Source organism: Pyrus communis, chromosome 14 (genome assembly GCF_041283825.1).
Source record: "Pyrus communis isolate YQ-2024b chromosome 14, ASM4128382v1, whole genome shotgun sequence".
In the NCBI taxonomy this organism is placed as follows: Eukaryota; Viridiplantae; Streptophyta; class Magnoliopsida; order Rosales; family Rosaceae; genus Pyrus; species Pyrus communis.
This window is the reverse complement of record NC_142578.1, coordinates 23,542,573-23,565,605: the sequence shown is the minus strand read 5'-3', so window position 1 is coordinate 23,565,605 and position 23,033 is coordinate 23,542,573. Positions and strand designations below refer to the sequence as shown.

General features: G+C 35.8%; 1 protein-coding gene, 1 long non-coding RNA gene and 1 pseudogene across 2 annotated transcripts; all 3 read left to right on the top strand.

Annotated features, from left to right (window-relative positions):
* The first annotated feature begins 6,260 nt into the window (after positions 1-6,260).
* Positions 6,261-7,801, top strand: LOC137713960 (E3 ubiquitin-protein ligase PUB24 pseudogene; annotated as a pseudogene).
* A 4,704-nt stretch (positions 7,802-12,505) lies between these two features.
* Positions 12,506-13,856, top strand: LOC148691434 (uncharacterized). The gene is made up of 2 exons (XR_015955637.1): positions 12,506-13,067; positions 13,193-13,856. It is a non-coding gene; the product is annotated as an uncharacterized LOC148691434 (long non-coding RNA).
* A 6,917-nt stretch (positions 13,857-20,773) lies between these two features.
* Positions 20,774-22,321, top strand: LOC137713755 (E3 ubiquitin-protein ligase PUB23-like). Its single transcript, XM_068453106.2, has one exon. The coding sequence runs from the start codon at positions 20,960-20,962 to the stop codon at positions 22,178-22,180; it is 1,221 nt and encodes a 406-aa protein (XP_068309207.2). The 5' UTR covers positions 20,774-20,959; the 3' UTR covers positions 22,181-22,321.
* Positions 22,322-23,033: the final 712 nt, after the last annotated feature.

Genomic DNA, 23,033 nt, shown 5'->3' with positions numbered 1-23,033 from the left:
CTGAATGAGTTAAAGGGGATTATGTGGTCTAAATTATCTAGTTCTTGGGTTCCAAACAGTGAGATTATGTGTCCCTTGTATTATAGACACAAAAATTCAGTGTTATAAATCTTCATATTATGTTATAAAATATATTATTAGTAACAAGCTTATATATACATAATGGTCGGCTAACATGGTGTATATGATCATAATCTGTATGATTAGGGTTATATACATATTGGTATGTGAAGTTTAATAACTTTATTATGTATACGTCGATCATGAGGTGTACAAACCGATTGGAATGCGATCCTACACTACAGTAATTTTTATACAAGCCTTTTGTGATCAAGATTAACCTTTTAATCTATTTATTGGGGAATTTGCATAAATACTATCTAGACTTTTGTTGGTGTGCGAATCTACCACCTAAACTTTTAATTTTATTCTTTAGCACCTAAACTTTATATTATATTGCAATGTACCACCTACCGTTAGAAATTTTGTTAGTTAACATGTACAACATAGGCTCAAAATTTTAGGTTGGGGAGATTTGATTCATTCCGAATTCTTTAATTCGGAATGAAAGGGTTTGCTTTGACCGTTAAGAGTAGATAATCCGTTCCTTGTGTCTTTGTTTTTATTGGATTCTATCTCATCATATCACATTCTATTCTGCGATATTTGATGTGGATGCTATGTTGTAAACAAATATTTATTACTTAAAAATGTTATAAATGAATATAAAAATAAAAAAACATATGATATTTTTCCTCATCAACCAGCAACACGTACGCTAGCCAACGTCTCCCCCCGCTACCGGACCAACAATTCTTAGTGGAATCACCTACAAACTTGATCCACGACTTCTAAATCTTCAACCTATACTCCACAAATTTGATGCAATGAGAGAGTGAGGGGGCAAATGATGTGGTTGAGTTAAAGGCGTATGCAGTGGGAAGCTGGTGGGGAGATTAGGAGGGGGTGTAGACACAGGAGCTGCTACCGTTATTTGATTCCTTTTTTCTTTCTTTCTTTTTTTTTTTCCCAAAATTAAGAAAATAAACTAATTTGTGTCCGAGTGGTGGAATGAGGATTCTCTCTAGATCTTCTTTGTGAGGATCTAGGAGATCTTTTAATCTGTTTGTTGTAAATTGTGTGGCTTATTTTTGTAAAGTATTATTTGTGTTCAATTTTAAATATAAAATTTAAAATGATTTCTGACTTCACGATATACAATGAATGTGCATGATTAGAAGAATTCCAGGATCCTCACAAAAATGATTCGGAGAAGATCATCATTCCTAGTGGTGCATCAGTGGGATCCATGTCAGCCAAGATGTAGTCTATGTGATCCACATCATCAATTAATAGGAATTTTAACAATAGGTCATACATTGCAAGCAAATTCTAGGTGGTAAATAAAAATAAATAAAAGATTCGGTGATAAATATGCACACCAGCAAAAGCTTACATGGTATTTGTGTAAAAGTCTACCGATAATATTAGAGATACTAAATTTGTTGACAAAATTTACAAATGAAATGATATGTCATCAATAGTAATGAGCACGTTTATTAATACTTAAATAGTAATTCAATCATCAATTTTCATGTCATTTGGTTTACAAAATTTTGTCGATAAATTTAGTATCTCTAGCATTACATTATTCTACAAGTTACTCTCTCTATTCTGTTTTTACTGGGTCCCACCAAATTCAAAAAACCCAACATGCATAATTGTACCGATTCACGAACCTTCCAGCCATAACCATCCTTCAAATGCAACCCAACCACCAGAACAAACATATAAACGAATTTCGAATTCCCTGCCCTTTGCTTTGTTATTAAATTATTGGAACTTAAATTTAAAGATTATTCTTTGTGCAAACTTTGGCATTTGAGTTTAATCTAATAGAATCAGTCCCATTTTATTTCGGTATAGGCGGCTAATGCTAATTTAATAAGTGAAGTAGTCATTTAACCAATTGACTCGAACACCAGACCGTTCGTGCCCACTCATTATGTCTCGCCTTAAATGGAATGGCTCTCTTAGTTATGCTGCGTCCCAACCCGGGTCCCCTTGTCCACTCTTCACCGCTCATGGCCCAAGAAGTTGGCTTTGCCAACACAACACTAGGAGACTCTCTCAAAAGTAGGATTCTGTATGGATTCTTTGCTACCTCACAGTGTAATATTAATTCTCGTCTCAATATTATGAAACATTGTGTCAAAAACATGAAATGTCAGCGAGTCTATAGGGAGTTCCATTTTTTAAAGTCTCTTTAACAGTTCTCAAACAATAATCCAACCCAATTTGCTCTCCCTCGTTTACCGGAACCTCGAATAGACTGATCTCCAATTTTAACTAGTCGTTCACGACCTTTCAGTCATAATCCCCCTCCTCCATAAAAAAAATAAAAATAAATAAAAATAAAAAAACCGCCAATTGGGGTACACGGCCAATTAGGGTACAAGAGATCATAAGAGCATCCCCAATGGGGGGCTCTATCCTCCATGAGACTACTACATTTCAACCCTTAGTGAGAAATTTCATACCTAATGAGCCAGAAAATGGGGCTAGATCCATTACTAGGGCTAGCAACTTCCTTTCTTGAGTAGCATAAAATCAAGCTACATCTAGCCCTGAAAAACAGTGGGTCCCACAAAAAAGTAGTAACCCATGTGAGCAAAATTCTATCACTCTCACCCTACTTGCGAATACACTTATACTTTTATTTTATTTTATTTTTAAATTTTTTTCTTATTTTTCTTGCAATTTGGCTAATTAAATGATTATTTTAAATTTCATAAGAATTAAAATTTCAAATTGATTTAAGGTGGGTGAAATTTTCAAATAATTTTTTTGTTTTCAAAATTGTATGATACTAATTTACCAATTTGTGCTAGGTAAATTGTTATGTTGTACGTGAAAATCAAATAACTTCAGAGGGCGAAGTGAGAGTTTGTTTCTTTCATCAGATGAGATTGAGATAAGAGAATATAATCAACGAACGATTCATAAGTGATGAAATCTAACTTTGTCACAATTGAACTTTTAGGTTGAAAGGTTCATTAAAATTTTTTTTTTAAGATAGTACGTCCAAAAATTAACTTAAGAAAAGTATAAAAAAAAAAAAAAAAAAAAAAAAAAAAAAAAAAGAACAATCATCACTTAATCAAATTACTACATATATATAACCCCATATATAGTCTGAAAGTTATAGCCCCTCATTTGTTAGATCCCACATCGCCCAAGGGAGAGGATCCTCTATGCCTTATATGTACATGCCCACCTCTATATAGCACGAGGCCTTTTGGGAGCTTATTGGCTTTGGAGTTCATCGGAACTCCAAAGTTAAGCAAGATCGCTCGAGAGCAATCCCAGGATGGGTGACCCACTAGGAAGTTCTCATGTGAGTTCCTAGAAACAAAACCGTGAGGGCGTGGTTGGGGTCCAAAGTGGACAATATCGTGCTACGGCGGAGTTGAGCCCGGGTCGGGATGTGACAATTTGGTATTAGAGCCAATCCTTGGCCGAAAGTGTGTTGACGAGGACGTCGGGCCCCTAAGAGGGGTGGATTGTTAGATCCCACATTGCCCATGGGAGAGATTTCTCTATGCCGTATATGTACGTGCCCACATCCATATAGCACGAGGCATTTTAGGAGCTCATTGGGTTCAGAGTTCATCGGAACTCCAAAGTTAAGCGAGATCGCGCGAGAGCAATCCCAGAATGGGTGACCCACTGGGAAGTTCTCGTGTGAGTTCCCAGAAACAAAACCGTGAGGGCGTGGTTGGGGCCCAAAGCAGACAATATCGTGCTACAGCAGAGTCGAGCCTGGGATGTGATGGAGCCCGGGTCGGGATGTGACATCATTAGAAAAGATTCTTTTATAAAGCCCTAAAGATTCTTCGAAGCTCTAAGGGCTGGTTTGGTATTGTTGTGCTTTGAAAAAAAACTGTTTCTACTGTGCTGTGAGAATAAGCTTATTTTTGCTGCTTCACGTTTTCAGCTTTTTTCCGCTCAAAACTGTGAAAATAAGTTGTTTTAAGTGTTTACCAAACACCTTTTTGAACTCAGTTTTTTTTTATACCAACTTTTTATAAAAGCACCTCAGTACTAAAATGAGTCATATCTACTACTTTTCCAACTATATAACAACAAGCTAGATTAAGCAAAAATGCGGAAAACATAAATGTAGAGACTCGGATCATTTCCGACTTCCCCATATGTATATTTGACATGGAATAAAAAACGGTAAATTACATAATACCCCCTTAGATTTCACGTCTATTACAACCCATACAACATTTTTAAAACATTTCACTTTTATACCTCACCTACTATTTTATTTCAATTTCATACATCTGTTAGAAAATCTGTTAAGTAAACCGTTAAGTGATGACATGGCAAATAAGGGGTCCCCATTTGTGCTGACGTGGCTGCTATATTTGTGCCACGTGGCTAAACACTTAATAAAAATTTTAAAATATTAAAATAATTAACTAAAAAAAAGTTAAAAAATAAATAAAAAATAAAAAACCCAAAAATCATATTCCCCAACCCACCCCCTTCTCCTATCCTTCATCACCCATCCCAAAATTCCACCCGAGCCACCCCTTTCTCCCATCCCCCATCACCCCTCCTGAGCCACCCCTTTCTCCCATCCTCCATCACCCCTCCCAAAAATCTCCCCATCATCCACCCCCAAAAATCCCACCTGAGCCCACCCCCTCCGTCGGTGGGACCTAGACCTGACCGGCCGGAGTTCGAACTTGACTTCTCTGTTGTCGTCTTCTGCGGAAAAACCATCAACGACGTCGATTTTCCCCAATACCTGAAGTTGGTGTAGAGGGACCCGCGAAACAGCCTCTTCCTCTTCAATTACCGGAAAAACTAGGAAATTTCTCTAAGATGAATCTACCACAAAACTAGTCCAAAAATCATACACCATACCAAAATTTGATACTAAATGATGAGATAAATTCACCCAAAGTATTTTCAAAACTCACCCACACTGAAAATCACGAGATCTTGGCCGAAAAATATGGAGGTTGTGGTATGGGTTCGCGTTCGTAGTCCAAGGTCTACGTTTCTAGGCTCGAAGGTTGGTAAACCTCGTCGACGTGGCGAGATTAGGTGTTGGTGGTGTGGTTCGGGGTCTTTGTGCAAAACTGAGAGAGTGAGAGTGAGGTGAGAAAGTTTGTGATGAGAAGGAGAGGAAGAGTAGGACGAGGTGTGGTGGTTGAGTGGTTCTTTGCTATGAAAATGGCGATGGTGCTGATCTCTGTGTTTCTGCGTTTGCAGAGGAAGGAGATAACCTCAAGTGGGATTTTTGGGGGTGGGTGATGGGGGATTTTTGGGAGGGGTGATGGGGGATAGGAGAAAGGGGTGGCTAGGGTGGGATTTTGGGGTGGGTGATGATGGATGGGAGAAGGGGGTGGGTCGGGGAAGACGATTTTTGAGTTTTTTTTTTTTTAGTTAATTATTTTAATATTTTAAATATTTTATTAAGTTTTTAGCCATGTGACACAAATGTGGCAGTCACGTCAGCACAAATGGTTTACTTGGGGTTTCTAACGGTTTACTTAACAGATTTTCTAACGGATGTATGAAATTGAAATAAAATAGTAGGTGAGGTATGAAAGTGAATTGTTTTAAAGATGTTGTATAAGGTCGTAATAGACCTCAAACCTGAGGGGGGTATTATGTAATTTACCCTTTTTTTCCATGTCAAATATACATATGCCATGTCATTACTTAACGGTTTACTTAACAGATTTTCTAACGGATGTATCAAATTGAAATAAAATAGTAGGTGAGGTATAAAAGTGAAATATTTTAAAGATGTTATATGAGATTGTAATAGACCTCAAATCTGCAGGGGTATTATGTAATTTACCCAATAAAAAAGGATCATGGCATTAAAGGGTCCCAATCCACTGTTCCCACCATTCCGTGTTCCTTTTAATGAGCCTCTGACCACAAATTTCTTCCTTTTGACCATTCAACACTGACCTTGGAATGGACTTGTGTTTACCTTCTAGCTAGAAGCCTAGAACAATTGTCCCAGTCACACTCCGTACATACACGCGCGCGCGCATATATATATATATGTATATATATATATGTATATGTATATGTATATGTATGTCGACTCCATGAATAAAGAAACTTCTCTCTCTCTTTCTCTCTCTTCAGCTTGGTCAAATATGTAGCCGCATACTCTTACCACTCGCACAAGGACAAAACTTCCCTCCTTCCACACTCAATGTGTAGCCGCATACAAATATGTAGCCGCATACTCTTACCACCTCGCACAAGGACATATCTTCATCATTTAATCCAATTTCCAGATTCTTAGTTCTCATCCCCTCCATCAAATTTTATCATTTGTTAAACATACATCCACTTTTTTTCTCATGGATGACGTAGAAGTTCCTCAGTATTTCATCTGCCCAATATCTCTTCAGATCATGAAGGACCCTGTGACAGCCATTACAGGCATCACGTACGACCGGGAGAGCATCGAGCACTGGCTATTCCAGAGCAAGAACATCACATGTCCCGTCACCAAACAGCCACTCCAGAAAGACTCTGAACTAACGCCTAACCACACGTTGCACCGCTTAATTCGGGCATGGTGCACTGAGAATGCCTCCTACGGCATTGATCAAATACCAACTCCGAAAACACCTCTCAACAAAGCTCAAGTCCTCAAGCTCCTCAAGGACTTCTGGCACCCTCAGCTCCAGCTGAAGATTATCAGAAAGTTGGAGCTCCTCGCAGTGGAAAAAGAAGGGAATAGGAAGTACATGGTGGAAGCCGGCGTGGCTAATGCCATGTTATTATTCATTACAAACAGATGTTACAAGAACGACCAGGTGGATGGCCTAGAAGAAGCCCTTAGCATACTTCACTTTGTTCGGATTTCGTCTGAAGAATTAAACCGTCACTTTATGGAAAACAATCAGATCATCGATTCGTTGACATGGGTTTTTGGTTGCGAAATTGAGAATCAAATCACGGTGAGTACGTATGCGGTGTTGGTCCTAAAATATATCATCCAAAAGGCAAACTCAAGCGTGCTAGAAACCCTAAACCCTGATTTTTTTAAGAAACTTGTTGGGGTTTTGAGAAATGGGGTCACAGAACAAGGGATGAATGCAGCTCTACATGTCATGTTAGACGCTTGTCCTTGGGGAAGAAATCGAATCAAGATGGTCGAAGTTGGGACTGTTCACGAGCTCATCGAGCTTGAATTTGGTGCACCGGAAAAGAGAACAACGGAGCTCATTTTTGGTATATTGTTTCATTTGTGTTCTTGTGCTGATGGGAGAGCTCAGTTTGTTAGTCATAAAGGAGGCATCTCTGTTGTGTCAAAGAGACTCCTTAGGGTTTCTCCAGCAGCTGATGACCGAGCAGTTTTGATCCTTTCTACGATATGCAAGTACTCAGGAACCAACTTGGTGCTTCAGGAGATGTTGGAGGTTGGAGCTGTTGCTAGGCTTTGCACTTTGATCCAAGTTGACCGTCCTCCATACTTGAAAGGCAAAGCAAGGGAAATCCTTAGATCACATTATGAGGAGTGGAAGAACTGTCGTTGTCTTGGTAATTCTATGTATCCCAAATGACCAAATACAAAATGTGTTCATACGAATTAAATTTACCTACTGTTTATGATATGTTCAAAACTTGAGGGGGTTTTGTGAAAACACAAAAAACCTCAAGGGATGTATGTGTAATTAATTTCTGTTTTCACAACAATAATGTCAACCACCTTCATTCTCTGCAATCTACATTGCAGTTTTACAAATTCACTCTGCATTGCAATTTCTTTTTTATTACAGTCAAATTTGTCTCGCCTTTTCTCATTTTCAACTAGAACATATTTCGAATCAAGTTAATCGCTTATGGCTTACGGTTTACATATCTAGTTTGGTAATCCACAATCCACAAATCACTAGAAAATCCTGAACCCAAACCAAATTTAAACGTATAAGAACTTGTTTGGAAGTGCTTTTAAAATGACTAAACTCGCTTTTAGTGGAATTGATTTTAAGTTCCAAAAGCATTTCAAGTGGTTTTTGGAAGAAGCACTAGATATGTAATTCTTGCAGCAATCATTTCAATTGCTTTTCCAGGATCCACTTTACTAAGAATTGGTTTAAAAAATATTTTCGCCAAAAGCGTTTTCTAGTATTCTAAAAGCACTTCCAAACAAAGTCTAGTACTCATTCTAAAACTCCAACACCAGAAGCTAATATTAAATGTAACTAATTTGACTATAATAAAACGAAAATTATAATGTAAAGTCTGAATCTGCAAGCGAAACCCGCAATTGAGGATTTCTGTGTGTCATATTCCTTATGTCTAGTGTAGAAAAATTGATTTTATTTAAAACAAAGTTTAGAAAAATTGATTTTATAATTTAAAATAATAGAAAAAGAATTTTAGTAAAAACAATTAAACGAATCGGCAAGAAAGCAAATTTAAGAAACAAATTGTAAAAAACACGATTTTGAGCCAATGATAAAAAGACACTAGGGTTCCGCAACCCCCTTAATAATACTATGTAGTTTTATCATTCACTTATGAATTACACATAGAACTTTAAAGGTTAGGCGTTCCTGATACATATTCTACTTGTGGCATTCAAGATAGAACGCATATTAAACATGCAATTCATTTGTGGCATTCAGATCAAATGTAAATATGCATAACTCATTATGCTTTGTGAAAACCTTTTGAAAAATCATGCGACCCTTAAGAGCATGACATTCGTCTTAAGTGAAATAACAACTATCAATCACAAGAAGCCCTACTCAATCTTCCGGTGATATTCTGACCGAATTGCATCTAATTACTCGTCTAAACATCCTAATGGTGGTCAATCATGAAGACATATAGATAATTTAAAAGTAGTAATTAATAATTCAAAGTATACATGCATAACATCATAAGCAATTTAATAAAGACTACATATTCATGTTAAGGCTCGTGGCGTCGTCCTAGCAAAAGGAATTAGTTACACATAATCATAATTAAAAACCAAAATATTATTATGAAAATGATAGAGAACACCTTGTAAAATGAAGTTGAATCGTAAAAGCTCTCTATGCATAGTTCTCCAAAGTAGTGCACATAGAACCCTAATGGCTAGTTGTGCCTTATTTAAACTAATACAAATCCTTCCTAGAAAACATCTTTTAAAAAACTAGGAAACAAAATAAATTAAGATAAACTAGAAAACAATCTCCTACACTAATGCGGACCATCAGCCCAACCACAAATCTGCCATGTTTATGGGCCAAATTAGCTCCATAATTGGCCCAAGAGGTCTCTTTAAAGTTTGAGTTGTCCTAAACATCTTTGTAGAAGGGCCCATCACCAGAAAATGTCATCTTAGAAACCAAAAAGCCCAAATAAACTTGAAACATCACTTTGCCAGCTTTGCGCGTTGGTCCTTTATTAATTCGTCATAAATTAACAGCTCAACATAAAAATATGAAACTTTGACATGAACAAGTTGAAAGACTCACGGACACCCTCCGATTGGAATTGCTTCAAAATTCATCTGTTTGATCACTTTTTACTCAAGAGAGATTCGTATGTCCTACATTAAAAATATAATTCAAAGTATCAAAATCTCACCAAAATATACTAAGAATAGGATAAAATATCACTACAAGAAAACAGGCTTTAGGTGACGGAATTATATGTGTCGCTAAAACTTTCATCACATTTAAATAAAATAAGTGAGGCTTTTGAAAAAGTGTCACATAAAGATTTTTTTTTTTTAACTTTTGTCTGTCACATAAGAATCTTAAATTCGTCACAAAATCAAGTGCGGGAAATTTTACCGCCCAATGAATTGTGAATAAGTGACAAAAATAAATAATTCATCACATAATGTAAAAGAATTCAACATAAATATATGTCAAGATAAGCAATGAGCCACCCATTATATTAAAATTAGAAATAAAAAAAATGGGTACATTACATTTATCCTCTTAGGTTTCGATACAATTGCAACCTCATACAGCATTTTTAAAACATTTCAAAATTAATACATTTACTATTATTTTATTTTAGTTTCATACAATCATTACAAAGTCTGTTAAATTAACCGTTAAGTGATGACATGACAAATATGAGATCCTTATTTGTGCTGATGTGGCTGCAACATTTGTGCGACGTGGCTAAACACTTCATAAAAAATTTAGAATACTAAAATAATTAATTAAAGAAAAGTAAAGATAATAAAAATAAAAAAATAAAAAAATAAAACCAAAAATCCCCTTCGTCGTCCCCACCTAAGCCCACCCCCCTTCTCCCACCCCCATCACCCACCCCTTCCTTTATTAATTCTACACCTCCATTTAACCCAAAATTCCAAATTCCCCTTCTTCTTCCCCACCCGAGCCCACCCCCTTCTCCCATCCCCCATCACCCACCCCATCCCCCATTAATTCTGAACTCCTCAAACCCAAAATTTGCAAAAATTACTCACGCAATGAAGACTTTCTTCAATTCGTGCATAGGTTAGCAGCGAGTTCGGATCTAGGTGGAACTGGACTTAGATTTGAGTTCTTCAAGTTGCGGGTCGGGCTGGAAGGTCCAAATCAAGCAACGGCGACATCGAGGTTCTACCGTGATGTCAATGCTAGACTTCTGTGCTCCACTTCCATCAAATTCTTGAAGGTAGCTGAGAGTTCTGTGCACAGTGGAGCTCTCGTTAGGGTTCTGGTTCGTTCGACCATTGCACATTTATTCATCTAGGTCTCGTCGGGGTCCTAGTTCTTGTCCACAAAGGCGTCCACGAGAACCCTAGCGAGGAATTTGGAATTTTGGGTTAGATGGAGGTGTCGAATTAATGGGGGAAGGGATGGGTGATGGGGATGGGAGAAGGGGGTGGGCTCGGGTGAGGTAGACGAAGGGGATTTTTGGTTTCTTTTCATTTTTTTGTATTTTTTTATACTTTTCTTTAATTAATTATTTTAATATTCTTAATTTTTTTTTAATCAAGTGTTTAGCCACGTGTCACAAATGTGACAGTCACGTCAGCATAAATGAGGACCTCATATTTGTCATATCATCACTTAATTGTTAATTTTACAGACTTTGTAACAATTGTATAAAATAGAAATAAAATAATAGTAAATGTATGAAATTGAAATGTTTTAAAGACGTTGTATAAGGTTGCAATTGCACCGAAACCTAAGGGGTGGTATGTAATATATCCAAAAATAAAATAAAAAAACTGACCCGCAAATCTGAAATGAAAAAATCCCCATTGTTCTCCTCTCTCATGGTCTCCCCACTTTCGTCTGTAGACTGTTCGGCTATCATATCGACTCCGACAACCAGCCAACTAATGGTTGGCCACTGGCGGCGACCACCACAACTCTCTAACCCTCTGCACCTTGCTTTTATTATCTGCTCTCTCTGACCTAACAAAAAGGAAAGAGGAATCTTCGATTATTCTGCTCTCTGTAACTTTCAAAGCTCCTTTTTAATTTCTAATTTGATCTTTGCTTCAGTATTGTTAAATGATTTGTGCTGAGGTGAGATTAACAAGTATTGTTGGACAAGGAGCCTTGAAAGTGAATGAGATCATGGTCTCAGGGAAGCAGAGCTCTTGGCATCTGTCAAACCTTGTTGATGCATCACAAGAGCTCAATCCTCGATTGTTCCTTAGAATGACTCGCCTTTTGGCCTATACTTGCCTTTAGTTTCCCGATTTGGAGGTTCCTGACTAGTAATAGTTCAGATATATAGTTAATAAACTTTGCAAAATATATACTCGGCTAAAATACTACTCTAGTAATAGTTACTAAGATGGACCATCCACAAATAAAGAAACTCATATTGTAAAGAATCCCAAATGTTTAAGGGATGTGCTATCCACACATCCCTTTTTATTTCTCACACATCTCTTGTTAATTTCTGTCTGTTGATCTTCTTCAATTCATCCGATCCGACGGCCGAAAACCAAAAAGATGTGAGAGAAGTAAAAAATGGTGTGTAGATATCACATCTCATGTTTAAAATTTGCCGATCTGGATACAGTAATGAGCTATTTTGTACCCATCATCTTATGTGCTTTCTAGTTGATGAGTGTATGTAGCAAACATCAGACAAGACGAGGGTGGTCAATTTTGTGATCCTTCTGACTTTGAATCATCATCATCATCTCCAATTAGCCATTTCATACTTTAGTATTATCGTCAGATAAAATCATATTGGTCACCACCTTAATTATGAGTTTAATTAGGTCATTTGGGTAGTTAACTATACATCTCAACTATTACTAGAGTAATATTTTAGCCGAGTATCTATTTTGCAGGGTATGATTAATAAACTTTCTTTTTCTTTTCTCGACTTTTTCCTTGAGAATCATACCCTTTCCTTTTGTATGGGAACTATGTACAAGTTTATTAAGCTTGGTAATAGCCACGATTAGCTGATGTTTGTCTATGTTGCACGGATACCCGGACACGCTTAAGACACGGCGGGGGCTGTTTTGTAAATATTGATATTGAATTTGTGTTTCTGAGCTAATACGGAATTGAATTTCTGCTTCTGTGGGAAGATATGAAATTCCATAAATTGGAAACTGCGATTCAATTGCAAATCAGAAATTAAAAACTGGAAACTGCAATCGAATTTAGAGGTAGGCAGATGGAAGGATAGGTAAATTAATAGCAAAGCTCAATCGTTGAATATAATTTGGTTGAATGAATAGTAGATAAATTGATAGCCCAGAGTCTTCGTCAAGCAGGGAGAGTTAGAAAGAGAGAGAACAGAGGAGAGAGAGTAGTTTTCATTGGCTTCCTAGTTTACTTTGTTGGTGTTCAGTATTTTCTTTTGGTAGGTTTTGTACTTGCACAGATTTAATCTCTCTCTCCGTTGGAGTATTGTTTTTAATATATGTATTTTGTAAAATAATTGTGATCTCTCTGTTATGTTGTTTGTTCTGTTTGAATTTTGTAGAAGCTGAAAACTGGTTTGATTGTATGCTTATCAAAGATGTGCTTCCCATCTCTTCTCATGGAGCTTTAGCCTTTGATAAGACCCAGGTAACTCTCTTTCACTGACATGAGATTAGGTCTTATTAATTTTTGAAGTATTGTAGTTTTCCCATATATAATAGTTGTCCTTAACTTGTTCCTATGAATAATTTGTGCTTTTGCTTTCAACGCAGCATGATCGTTGGGCTTTTGCTTGTTGAAGGTGATTTTGCTTGAACTAGGTTTCATAGAAAACTTTCGAAAATTTACAAGGATTTGAGCAAAGGCTGAGCCATAAGTAATGTTTATATGAATTTGAGCTCTGAGATTATTTAATAACAGTCCAAATAGTTGGGGTTGCAACTCCAACCCCACAATTAGCTTGAATGAATTTCTTCTTCTTCTTCTTTAATTTTTAGGTAATAGTTTACGGTTACAAGTTGATAGCTAGTTGGCTGACTTCTCTCCTTGTTATTTCAGTTACAGGTTTATTATTTACCATACTTACCTTGGCATCAAATTGAACTATAGCGAACTAGAATTTGTGCACTATGAGTATAGATTAATTGAGTTTGTTTGCTTTTTGTCGGTCAAGTTACTTGCGCTCTCCAACCAATGGTAGCAGCAGCGTAAGGGTCTTCATGGTCCAATTGGGTTTCATGTAGTCTTATGAAAATGGGAGTCATAGGTTGCTTTAGGTTTTTTTTTTTTTCTCTTTGTGTAGGTTATTATTTCTAGGGAGTTTCTAAGCGACTTTTGCTCTCTTTGTACATGTTTAGTTTATCAAACATGTTAGTAATGTAAAAATTACTTCCATTGAATTATAAATTGTCATTATGATGTAGTTCATATTATTCATTTGCTTCTTCATTGAAATTAAAGTTTAATTACTGATTATCACCCAAAATTATGAAAATAATTAATTGAGAAAAAAAATATAAAATTATATTGAATTTAACACAGTATGTGACGAAACCATAAATCATCACACATTTCAAGAATAAGTGACGCCCAAAGCATCACATATTGGTTCAACTATGGAATTTGAGCTGAGAATGTGTGAGGAAAGTTAGGTCACATATAGAGATAATAAGTGACGAATGAAAAATTCGTCACATATATTTTCAGTGACGCGTCATAGGTGACGCCCGTTGTGACATATGATATTCGTCATATATAGGTATATGTGATGAATTTCAGTGTATATGTGACGAAACCCGTTTCTCACAGAATCCATGTTTTCTTGTAGTATATATAATATCAAATCGACTCATCAAAATACATATGACATTACATGACACGATGGCGCAAAGTCAACACACACCTAAAGCGCCTAGTTTACGATGTGTATTTATTTGAGGGGAACATGGTTTTTTGATCTCGGTAGTATGATTGTCGGGCCCTTTCCTCGTTATCTCTGCTAGCCTATTGGGATGGTATAGCAATGAACATGAGGATGCTACTAGAAAATATGGTCCAAATGAATCACATATTAGTGTGATTTGGCTAGCGGAATCACCTGTATATATTTTATATTTTTTTTTATTTGACGTTATCTTTTCGTAGTTTTATGTACATAAGGTAGTTTGCTTACTTAGCGCTTTCGTTGAGGATATTTGGATTTGAAGAAAATGTTAGGTAGATCAAAATTTTAAACCAAATGATCCAATCATCAATAACCACATCATTTGGTTTACCAAAATTTGATTTAAAAAAAGCCTTCTCTTATGAGTGCTGATACTACCACTCCAGTGTCTTATTTCCCCACCCACCATTTAATAAAAATGTTAGTAACATATTTATCCTTTTATAAGAAGACTTTTAAACCCATATTTATTAATTACTAGAATTTTGAAAAAACAAAAAATAATAAATAAATAATGATGCGTGGGGTGTGATATATGCGTCAGAAAGAGGATGTGAAAGATTCGGGCTACAATCGATAGAAAGGTTGGAGGAAGGTATGGGTGTGTGCTAGATGGAGGCGAGAAACTTCAACATAGGAGAAGGAGACTTGGTGGTGAGATCTGCAACTTTGTCAAAAAAGAAGGAAGAAGAGTGATTTGCAATCCAGAGTTTTTGCGAGGCTGCAATTGGTGTGAGTATTGTACTGGGGTTTCCGGCGTGCAGCGAGGTTGGGTGGGTAGGGAATATTGGGCCGTAGAATATGGAATTTGGTGAAAATAGAGGGTGGGGATCTGGAAAAATCGGGGTGGCAAATTTGGGGTTAGTGGGAAGATATACCATGAAAGGGATGCCATGTTTTTAATGACATGCATGGTTTGAAGGAGATGGTGAATGTCCAAATCTTGTATTCTCTTTCATTTTTATGTTTTAGATTATTTAAAGATATATTAGAGTTAATTAAAACAAATATATTAGGGGTAATTTGGGAATAATGGTAGGTGGAGAAATAACATTTTACTATTTTAACTTTTTATATTGGGTGTGATTATCATGTGGGTAGGAAAATAAGACACTGGGTGGGTCTAGTAGCACTCTCTCTTATTAGCCACGTAACGCAATCCATAAAATTGGCCTTTTTTTTTTTCTTTGAACAAACAATATTATCTATAATAAAGGAAAAGGATAGGCTTAGCCTCATAATGGCTTAACAATAATATGATTCAAATTTTTCCTTTGGCGAGAATTGAACCTAAGACCTCTCACTTACAAGTGAATAGGAATACAACTAAACCATAGTATTAAATGACTTGTTAAAAAAAATTAAAAATTAATAAAAAAAAAAAAGAGGAAAATACAAAGCAGACTTTTCGTAGTCGGCGATGATTGTATTGAAATTCAAAGTCGCATTTCTTGTGATATATGTATATATACTTACTGTCTAGTCGGAGAGAGTCAAGACACAAAAAAACCATTTGGATCGAATACCTTACATGACTATCGGTGATGATAACGTATAGGCCGTTGACATTCAGGAAGATTCAAACACCTACCTTAGTTGACAAATCACCTCCACATATAGAGAAAAAAAAAAAAAAAAACAACAACCAAAGAATGAAAAATAAATAAGGGTGTGACCATAACCATCAACTAAAGAAATTTTTTTTTATTTATTTTTTTGTTTTATTTTTATGTTGCTCGCCTTGTAATTTGAATAATACGGGTATATCTTTCATTAAAAAGAGAGAGGGGAGGCGAACCACAGTTCTCCATTCTTTTTAGATTTGAAGGAGGTTAGTTAGGAATTATACTCTATTCGTGGTCACGATCTGTAAAACTTTGTTTGAATGACAATGAGATTACAACTGGACTACTTGGGTGGCACTTAACTAGTTGTACTAGTTATGTGAAACACAAGGAGTCTGAGGGCCTTAGGGCTGGTTTGGTATTGTTGTGCTTTGAAAAAAAGCTGCTTCTGCTGTGCTGTGAGAATAAGCAGCTGTGAAATAAAGCAGCAGAGTGTTTGGTAAACTTTTTTGTAAAAGTGCTTTTGAAAAAAAAAAAGCAGTATTATAGTATTTGGTAAACTTTTATGTAAAACAAATGTGAAAAAAAGCCAGTTTTTCAAAGCTGGGTTTTGCAGCTTCTTGTTTTTTGCTTTTTTTCACTCAAAACTGTGAAAAAAAAGCTGAAACTGAATGTTTACCAAACACAAAAACAGCTCCCAGCTTTTTTTTATACCAGTTTTTTTCAGAATCACCTCAGTACCAAACCAGGCCTTAGTATGATAAGAGCTGTGGAGTTTTATATATTGCAGCTGATCTATTTAAATCCTCATCGAATATATAATAATATCATAAGAGTCGTGTGTCAATTGTACCATATAAAAATATATTATCTCCTTTTCCAATTTTTCTGAGTTTAATTTAATATATATATATATATATAATTATATAGTCATATATATATAATTATTAGAGTATTTTTAAGGGTATAAAATTGTTAAATTAATATTTTTCTTGTCGTGTATCTAGTTACCCATGTGTATATCAGGACCAATCCGTTATCTTAACAAGTGCTTATCGAGTTACTCGATAACGACCTAATTCGTTATCGTATTGACCCGATAACCTGTTAATTTCGTGTCGTTTCATATCGAGTTAACGAGTTGTGTCAGAAATTGTCAAGTCTAACGTAACCCAACCACTCAACAATAAATGGTCTATTGCGACTAAATAAGAGTAGATATACACACATATGGGTTAGCAATGGTTGACAATTCAAATTTTTAACACACATTTTACAAGGTTTACTTTGTAACGCATCTTAACGATCTAATCATTTATTTTTTAGGTCTTACCTCAAAAATCATGTCTATAAAAATCACTCAAATCCGAAATCGTATGACTCTCGGATTAAATGAATGTAACTTTAATGTTTCTTTACATAATCGTATTCATATATTTTTTTCATTACAAATGAATGTCTTAATGATTTTAGAATTGTCACATCTTTTGTAAGGATCGATAAATAATAAATTGAGATATAGACGATTCAAATTGCTAAAAAAATTACAGAATGAGTCCTACAAATTGTGTATTTAAAAATGAGATTCGTAGATGCTAACCCTATATATATATATATATATATATATATAGAGAGAGAGAGAGAGAGAGAGAGAGAGAGAGTAATGCTGGGGACACTAAATTTCTAAACCAAATTTTGTGAATCAAATTATGTGAATGTTGGTGATTAATTATTATTTAAGTGTTGATTAATGAATTTGTCTCTCTAGCATTATCCAATATATATACACACGCGCGCGTATATATTTGGCAACGTGAGAGAAACATGAGATCATAGCTGACATCTTTTGGGAAAAGTCATTACTTGCACACGATAGCTTGTGGCTAGAACCATTGCCTGCCAATTATAGACTGCATGGGTTCAAATTCAATTTGGACTCTTGTTGTAGTCCTTTCTTAGGTTTAGGTTTAGGTTGTACGAGAGTGTCGTGTGAAGGAGGTTGGAAAGTGACTGAGCCATTATTGGGGCATGCATGCATAAAGATGGATAGCTAATTAGAAATGCTCACAAATTTTAAAATAAAAAAAATAAAAAAAATAAAAAAACTAATGATAACGGCTTGAAAACTTTAAATTTTAACCATAAAGACAAAATAAAGGGTAAAGTGAATAGTACCATGTTTGACTTTTTAGTGTTAAAATATGATTTTTCGTTAAAGTGAACAGTACCGTAGATTTTTTGTTAAAACTTCCAATGTCATCACAAAAGGTTTTGAATAACGAGAAAGAATAATCATGTACGTACATATTAGGCGGATGATTATTGAGTTACCAAGTCTAAGTGGAAGACGATACATACTGAGATAGATGAAAACTGCAACTAAAATTAAAAAAAGAATAGGAAGTATGGTGGATGAGAAAGCTAGTAGATTTTAGGGAACTTTAACAAAAAACTTCTAGTACTGTTCATTTTAACGAAAAATCACATTTTTACACTAAAAAGTCAATCATGGTATTATTCACTTTACCCTTTATTTTGTCCTTATCGTTAAAACTCAAAGTTTTCAAGCCTTTTTCATTAGTTTTCCTTAGATTTTAAGCTGCAGGGAAAATAAGGTACGTGGATTAAATTGCATCGTACTAATTAAACTAATTGTGTAAAAATGTAGATGACAATAGAGCAAAAGTCCAAGAAGAGATGGCGAAAGATAAAATGCATGACAAGAGGAAGTTAAAGTATGTTCATTACCATTGTGCTTAAGATAACTGTGAAAAGATAAATTGCTAGAAAATATAAGTACTAAGAACTACGGTATACTACTAGTTTATGAAGCGTAAATTATATTTTACAACAATTTAACATTTCCGTCAATTTTATCGTTTAACTAGACGTTAAAAGGTAATGTGACGTATACTTGGCCCACTTTTAAGCACTTGTTAACCGTCAATTTCAATGTTTAGACTTTATTCCTTATTATTTTAATCCTTTTATGAAATTGATAGTCAACTTATGCTTAAAATATGGTTCAAGTCTATGCCACATCATCACTTAACATCTAATTAGACGATGAAATTGACGAAAATGTTAAATTGGTGCAATTTAAAAACCATGTGATGTAAAGTATATAAAAATTAAAACTCATGGTTCATTTTACAAATGACACACAAACCCTGTGGTGCGAAATATAGTCAACCCTTTATGAAATGACAAAAAATAGAGTAAAGTGATGTTTCGTCTGACTTTGTGTTTCTCCCTCTGCAATTCTAGAGTAATTTACTTAATTAAGCAAAAGTAATTTTCTTAATTAACTACGGAAAGTGAAAGTAGTCTATAGTGGAAATACGGTAAATTTTCAAATCAGTATCTTAATTTTGAGGCATTAAGCTGATAAAAATTATGTGTTATGATTTCTTGATTAGAGAATTGAATTCAAATCAGTATCTTAATTTTGTATAAATAGTAATATTTACAAAAGTACTTTTCGGATTTGTAGTTCCATAAAATTTTAACCGTACTCCAAATTCGCTTTTGCTTACGCCTACACGTCCATATCGTCAAGTACTTCAAGAATACGATAAAATAATAGCCCATACGCTTCACGAAATGACGGTTAATGAAAGTCAACGATCTCGCCTCTAAGGGCATTTTCGTCAATTCACTCATTTAAAATTTATAAAATCATAAAATTAGGGACGGGTTATCACAAAAATGGCAATCATCTATGACAAGGTCATAAGACCTCCCAAATCGAGAGACTCGAACCTACAAAATGTTATCATGCAATCCAATGTGGGACATTGTTGGCTTGACGGCGAAAGTATTGATATACTTTTCTACTCTAAACTAGAAGTAGGGAATTTGAACTTAGGTGCGCAGAAGATAGAGCATACTACTCTAATCAACTTAATTATCCCCATGTATGTAGTTTTCAATATGTTTTATATTTAAACTAGTTTATGGAGTTGTATTCCACAATTTATCATAATCAATAGATTTTTATAGAACTTCCCTCTTTTCTGATGAATTTTTTTTTCTTCCTGTTGTTTTTAGTTTTAAATTTTAAAACAGAATCTAGCCGTTATTAGTTACTTAGTTCCGACCAAAAAAAAAGTTACTTAGCTAACTTTAGCTTTTACCATTTGTGGGGATGTGGGCAAAATCATTGTGAATGCATGAATGAAACCCTCCCTTATTTACTTTTATCATGAAATGTAACGATAGATTGACTTTGACAACTCACGTACTTCACATACTTATCAAGCGGCCCAATTTTCTTCCACGTGCCAAAATTTAAACAAAGGGAAAAAGACTATTTTGTTAGTCAAAACTGAAAAGATTTAGAGAAAAAAATTTAAAAAAAAAAAAAAATGTGTGGCAAGTCACAACAACCCAAAATCTGTCAAAGTAACCAAATGGAGTTCGGGCATTGGCTGCAGCAACCAAGAATGGGCTCCAACGCCATACGTCCCCACAACCATTACCTTCTGTCGGCAAGAAGACAATGCAGACTTTAAACACGCACGAGATATAAACCTCAAGATGGAGAAAATGATTATTCCAAAGTCAAAAGGGATATGCAATTTTCCCCAAATTTTGTATGTATTTGCATGTTCATTTCACCTTGTGCAACTTTAATGACCTGGTAAAGTTCGTCAATCTTGAGCCTTTCAATAACTTGGAAAAGTCTTCACCTTCTTCGGTTCTTCCTCTCTCTCTCTCTCTCTCCTTCCTTTCTCTCTCTACTCTCTCTCAACGCTCATATTTCCCGTGTTTTGACTTTTTTTTATTTGAAAATCTCACTTTCCTCCCCAACTCTGTGTGTGTGTGTATATATATATAAACTCAACTCCTTTCTCATATATCCTCATAGCGTTTCAAAGTTCAAACCAATTCACAACTACATCAAAAACCTTCGTATCAATCATCAGCTCTCACCTTAATCAAAACTTTGTTGATCAACCAAAAGTATCCTTTGTTACTTCTCAATCTTCCCCAGGTTTTCTCATTTGGGTTTTGAATTTTTCGATTAGATGGACCAAGAAATCGACGTTCCCTCGTTTTTTCTCTGCCCCATTTCTCTAGAAATCATGAAGGATCCCGTCACAATCTCTACCGGGATCACATACGATCGGGAGAGCATAGAGAAATGGTTGTTCTCGAGCAAGAACAAGACTTGTCCCGTTACCAAACAAGTGGTTTCGGAGGATTCCGACATAACTCCAAACCACACTCTTCGCCGGTTGCTCCAAGCTTGGTGCACAATGAACGCTTCTCATGGCATCGAAAGGATCCCAACTCCAAAGCCGCCAGTCAATAAATCCCAGATCGCTAGGCTCCTCCGAGACGCCAAAAAGTCTCCAAACGGTCTGGCAAAATGCCTCCGCGAGCTTCGATCCATTTCGTCCGACAGCGAAGCCAACAAGAAAAGCATCGAAGCCGCCGGTGCAGTCGAGTTCCTTGCTTCAACGATAATCAACAACATCAAGAACGACATAGAAAATGTTGAAAACGAAGACGCTTTGAGCATCCTCCATAACCTAAATCTCAGCGAAGATGTTCTCAAAACCCTAATAGGCAAAGAGGGTGAGTTTGTCGAGGCCTTGATCAAACTCATGCAACGTGGGAGCTACGAGTCTCGAGCGTACGCTGTGATGTTGTTGAGATCAATTTTTGAGGTTGCTGATTCAACGAGGATGGCAAACGTAAAACCCGAATTTTTCGCCGAAGTTGTTGAGGTCTTAAATGATCAGATCTCACAACAGGCCTCAAAAGCCACATTGCAACTGTTGATCCAGCTCTGTCCGTGGGGACGTAACAGAATCAAAGCCGTTGAAGCAGGGGCGGTTATGGTCCTGATTGAACTTCTTTTGGATACTTCTTCCGATAGGAGAACCTTGGAAATGACACTCATGGTGCTTGACATGATATGTGGCTGCGCAGAAGGCCGCGCAGAACTGCTGACTCATGGCGCAGGGCTCGCTGTGGTGTCTAAGAAGATAATGAGGGTCTCAAAGGTGGCCAGCGAGAGGGCAGTAAGGATTTTGTTCTCCATTTGCAAGTTTTCAGCGACGTCGAGTGTTTTGCAGGAGATGATGCAATTGGGTGTTGTGGCGAAGCTGTGCTTAGTTCTTCAAGTGGATAGTGGCAGCAAGACCAAGGATAAGGCTAGAGAGGTCTTAAAATTGCATGGAAGGACATGGAAGAATTCTACTTGTATACCAAGCAATTTGGTTTCTTCTTATCCATCTTGAAAGAGAGAGTTGTGACTTTCTCTATTTTTAGTAATTTTCCATTTTTGTGTACATAATTGATTTGTGGTTGGTTTTACAACAAAGAGATACAGACTAATGGACTGGATTACAGTTCCATATATAAATGTTTGATTGAGTTCATATGAATTTCTTTTCTGGTTCTGCCTTTTTGGGAAATCGGAATATCATTAATTTTCTCAATACCTTTGCAACTTTAAGGATGACTATATCTAGATCAATTTCTTGTTTTCGAAATTTTATTTAAGTCGTTTTGGTAAAGAGAAATCCAAAGATAATAATTAATCCCCCATACTTTTAGCTGTTCTGGGTCATCTTGTTCATGCAACTTGAAATTGATTGAGAGCTGTTCCAGCGCCGGAACCAACTGAAAATGAAGGGACTAAGTAAAATAAGGAGGTTCTAGACTCGCTCAAAAAAGCCACCCGGACAGCAAAAATAATCATATCTTCTTGCAAGTGCATTACACAATTAATTATTTGCCCATCTTTGTGGACTGATATACTCATATACTTTAATTCTTTATTCTTTCATTGATACCTTTATCCTAATGAATTCTAAATCTAGACTTAGCTAAATTAGTTAGAGTAGCGTGCTCCTCTTTCTGCATTTACGTGAGATTATTTCTAGGGTAAAGTACAAAAAACTACCACAACTATTGGTGTCACGACACTTTTATACCTCATCTTTTAAAATTAATAATGATATACCTCATCTTTAGAATTTGTGTCAATGTTATACCTTCCGTTAGCTCAACCATTTATTTCTCAGTTAAATACTGACGTGGCTTAATCCGGGACCTATTTTCTATTAAAAAATTAAAAATATATTATTA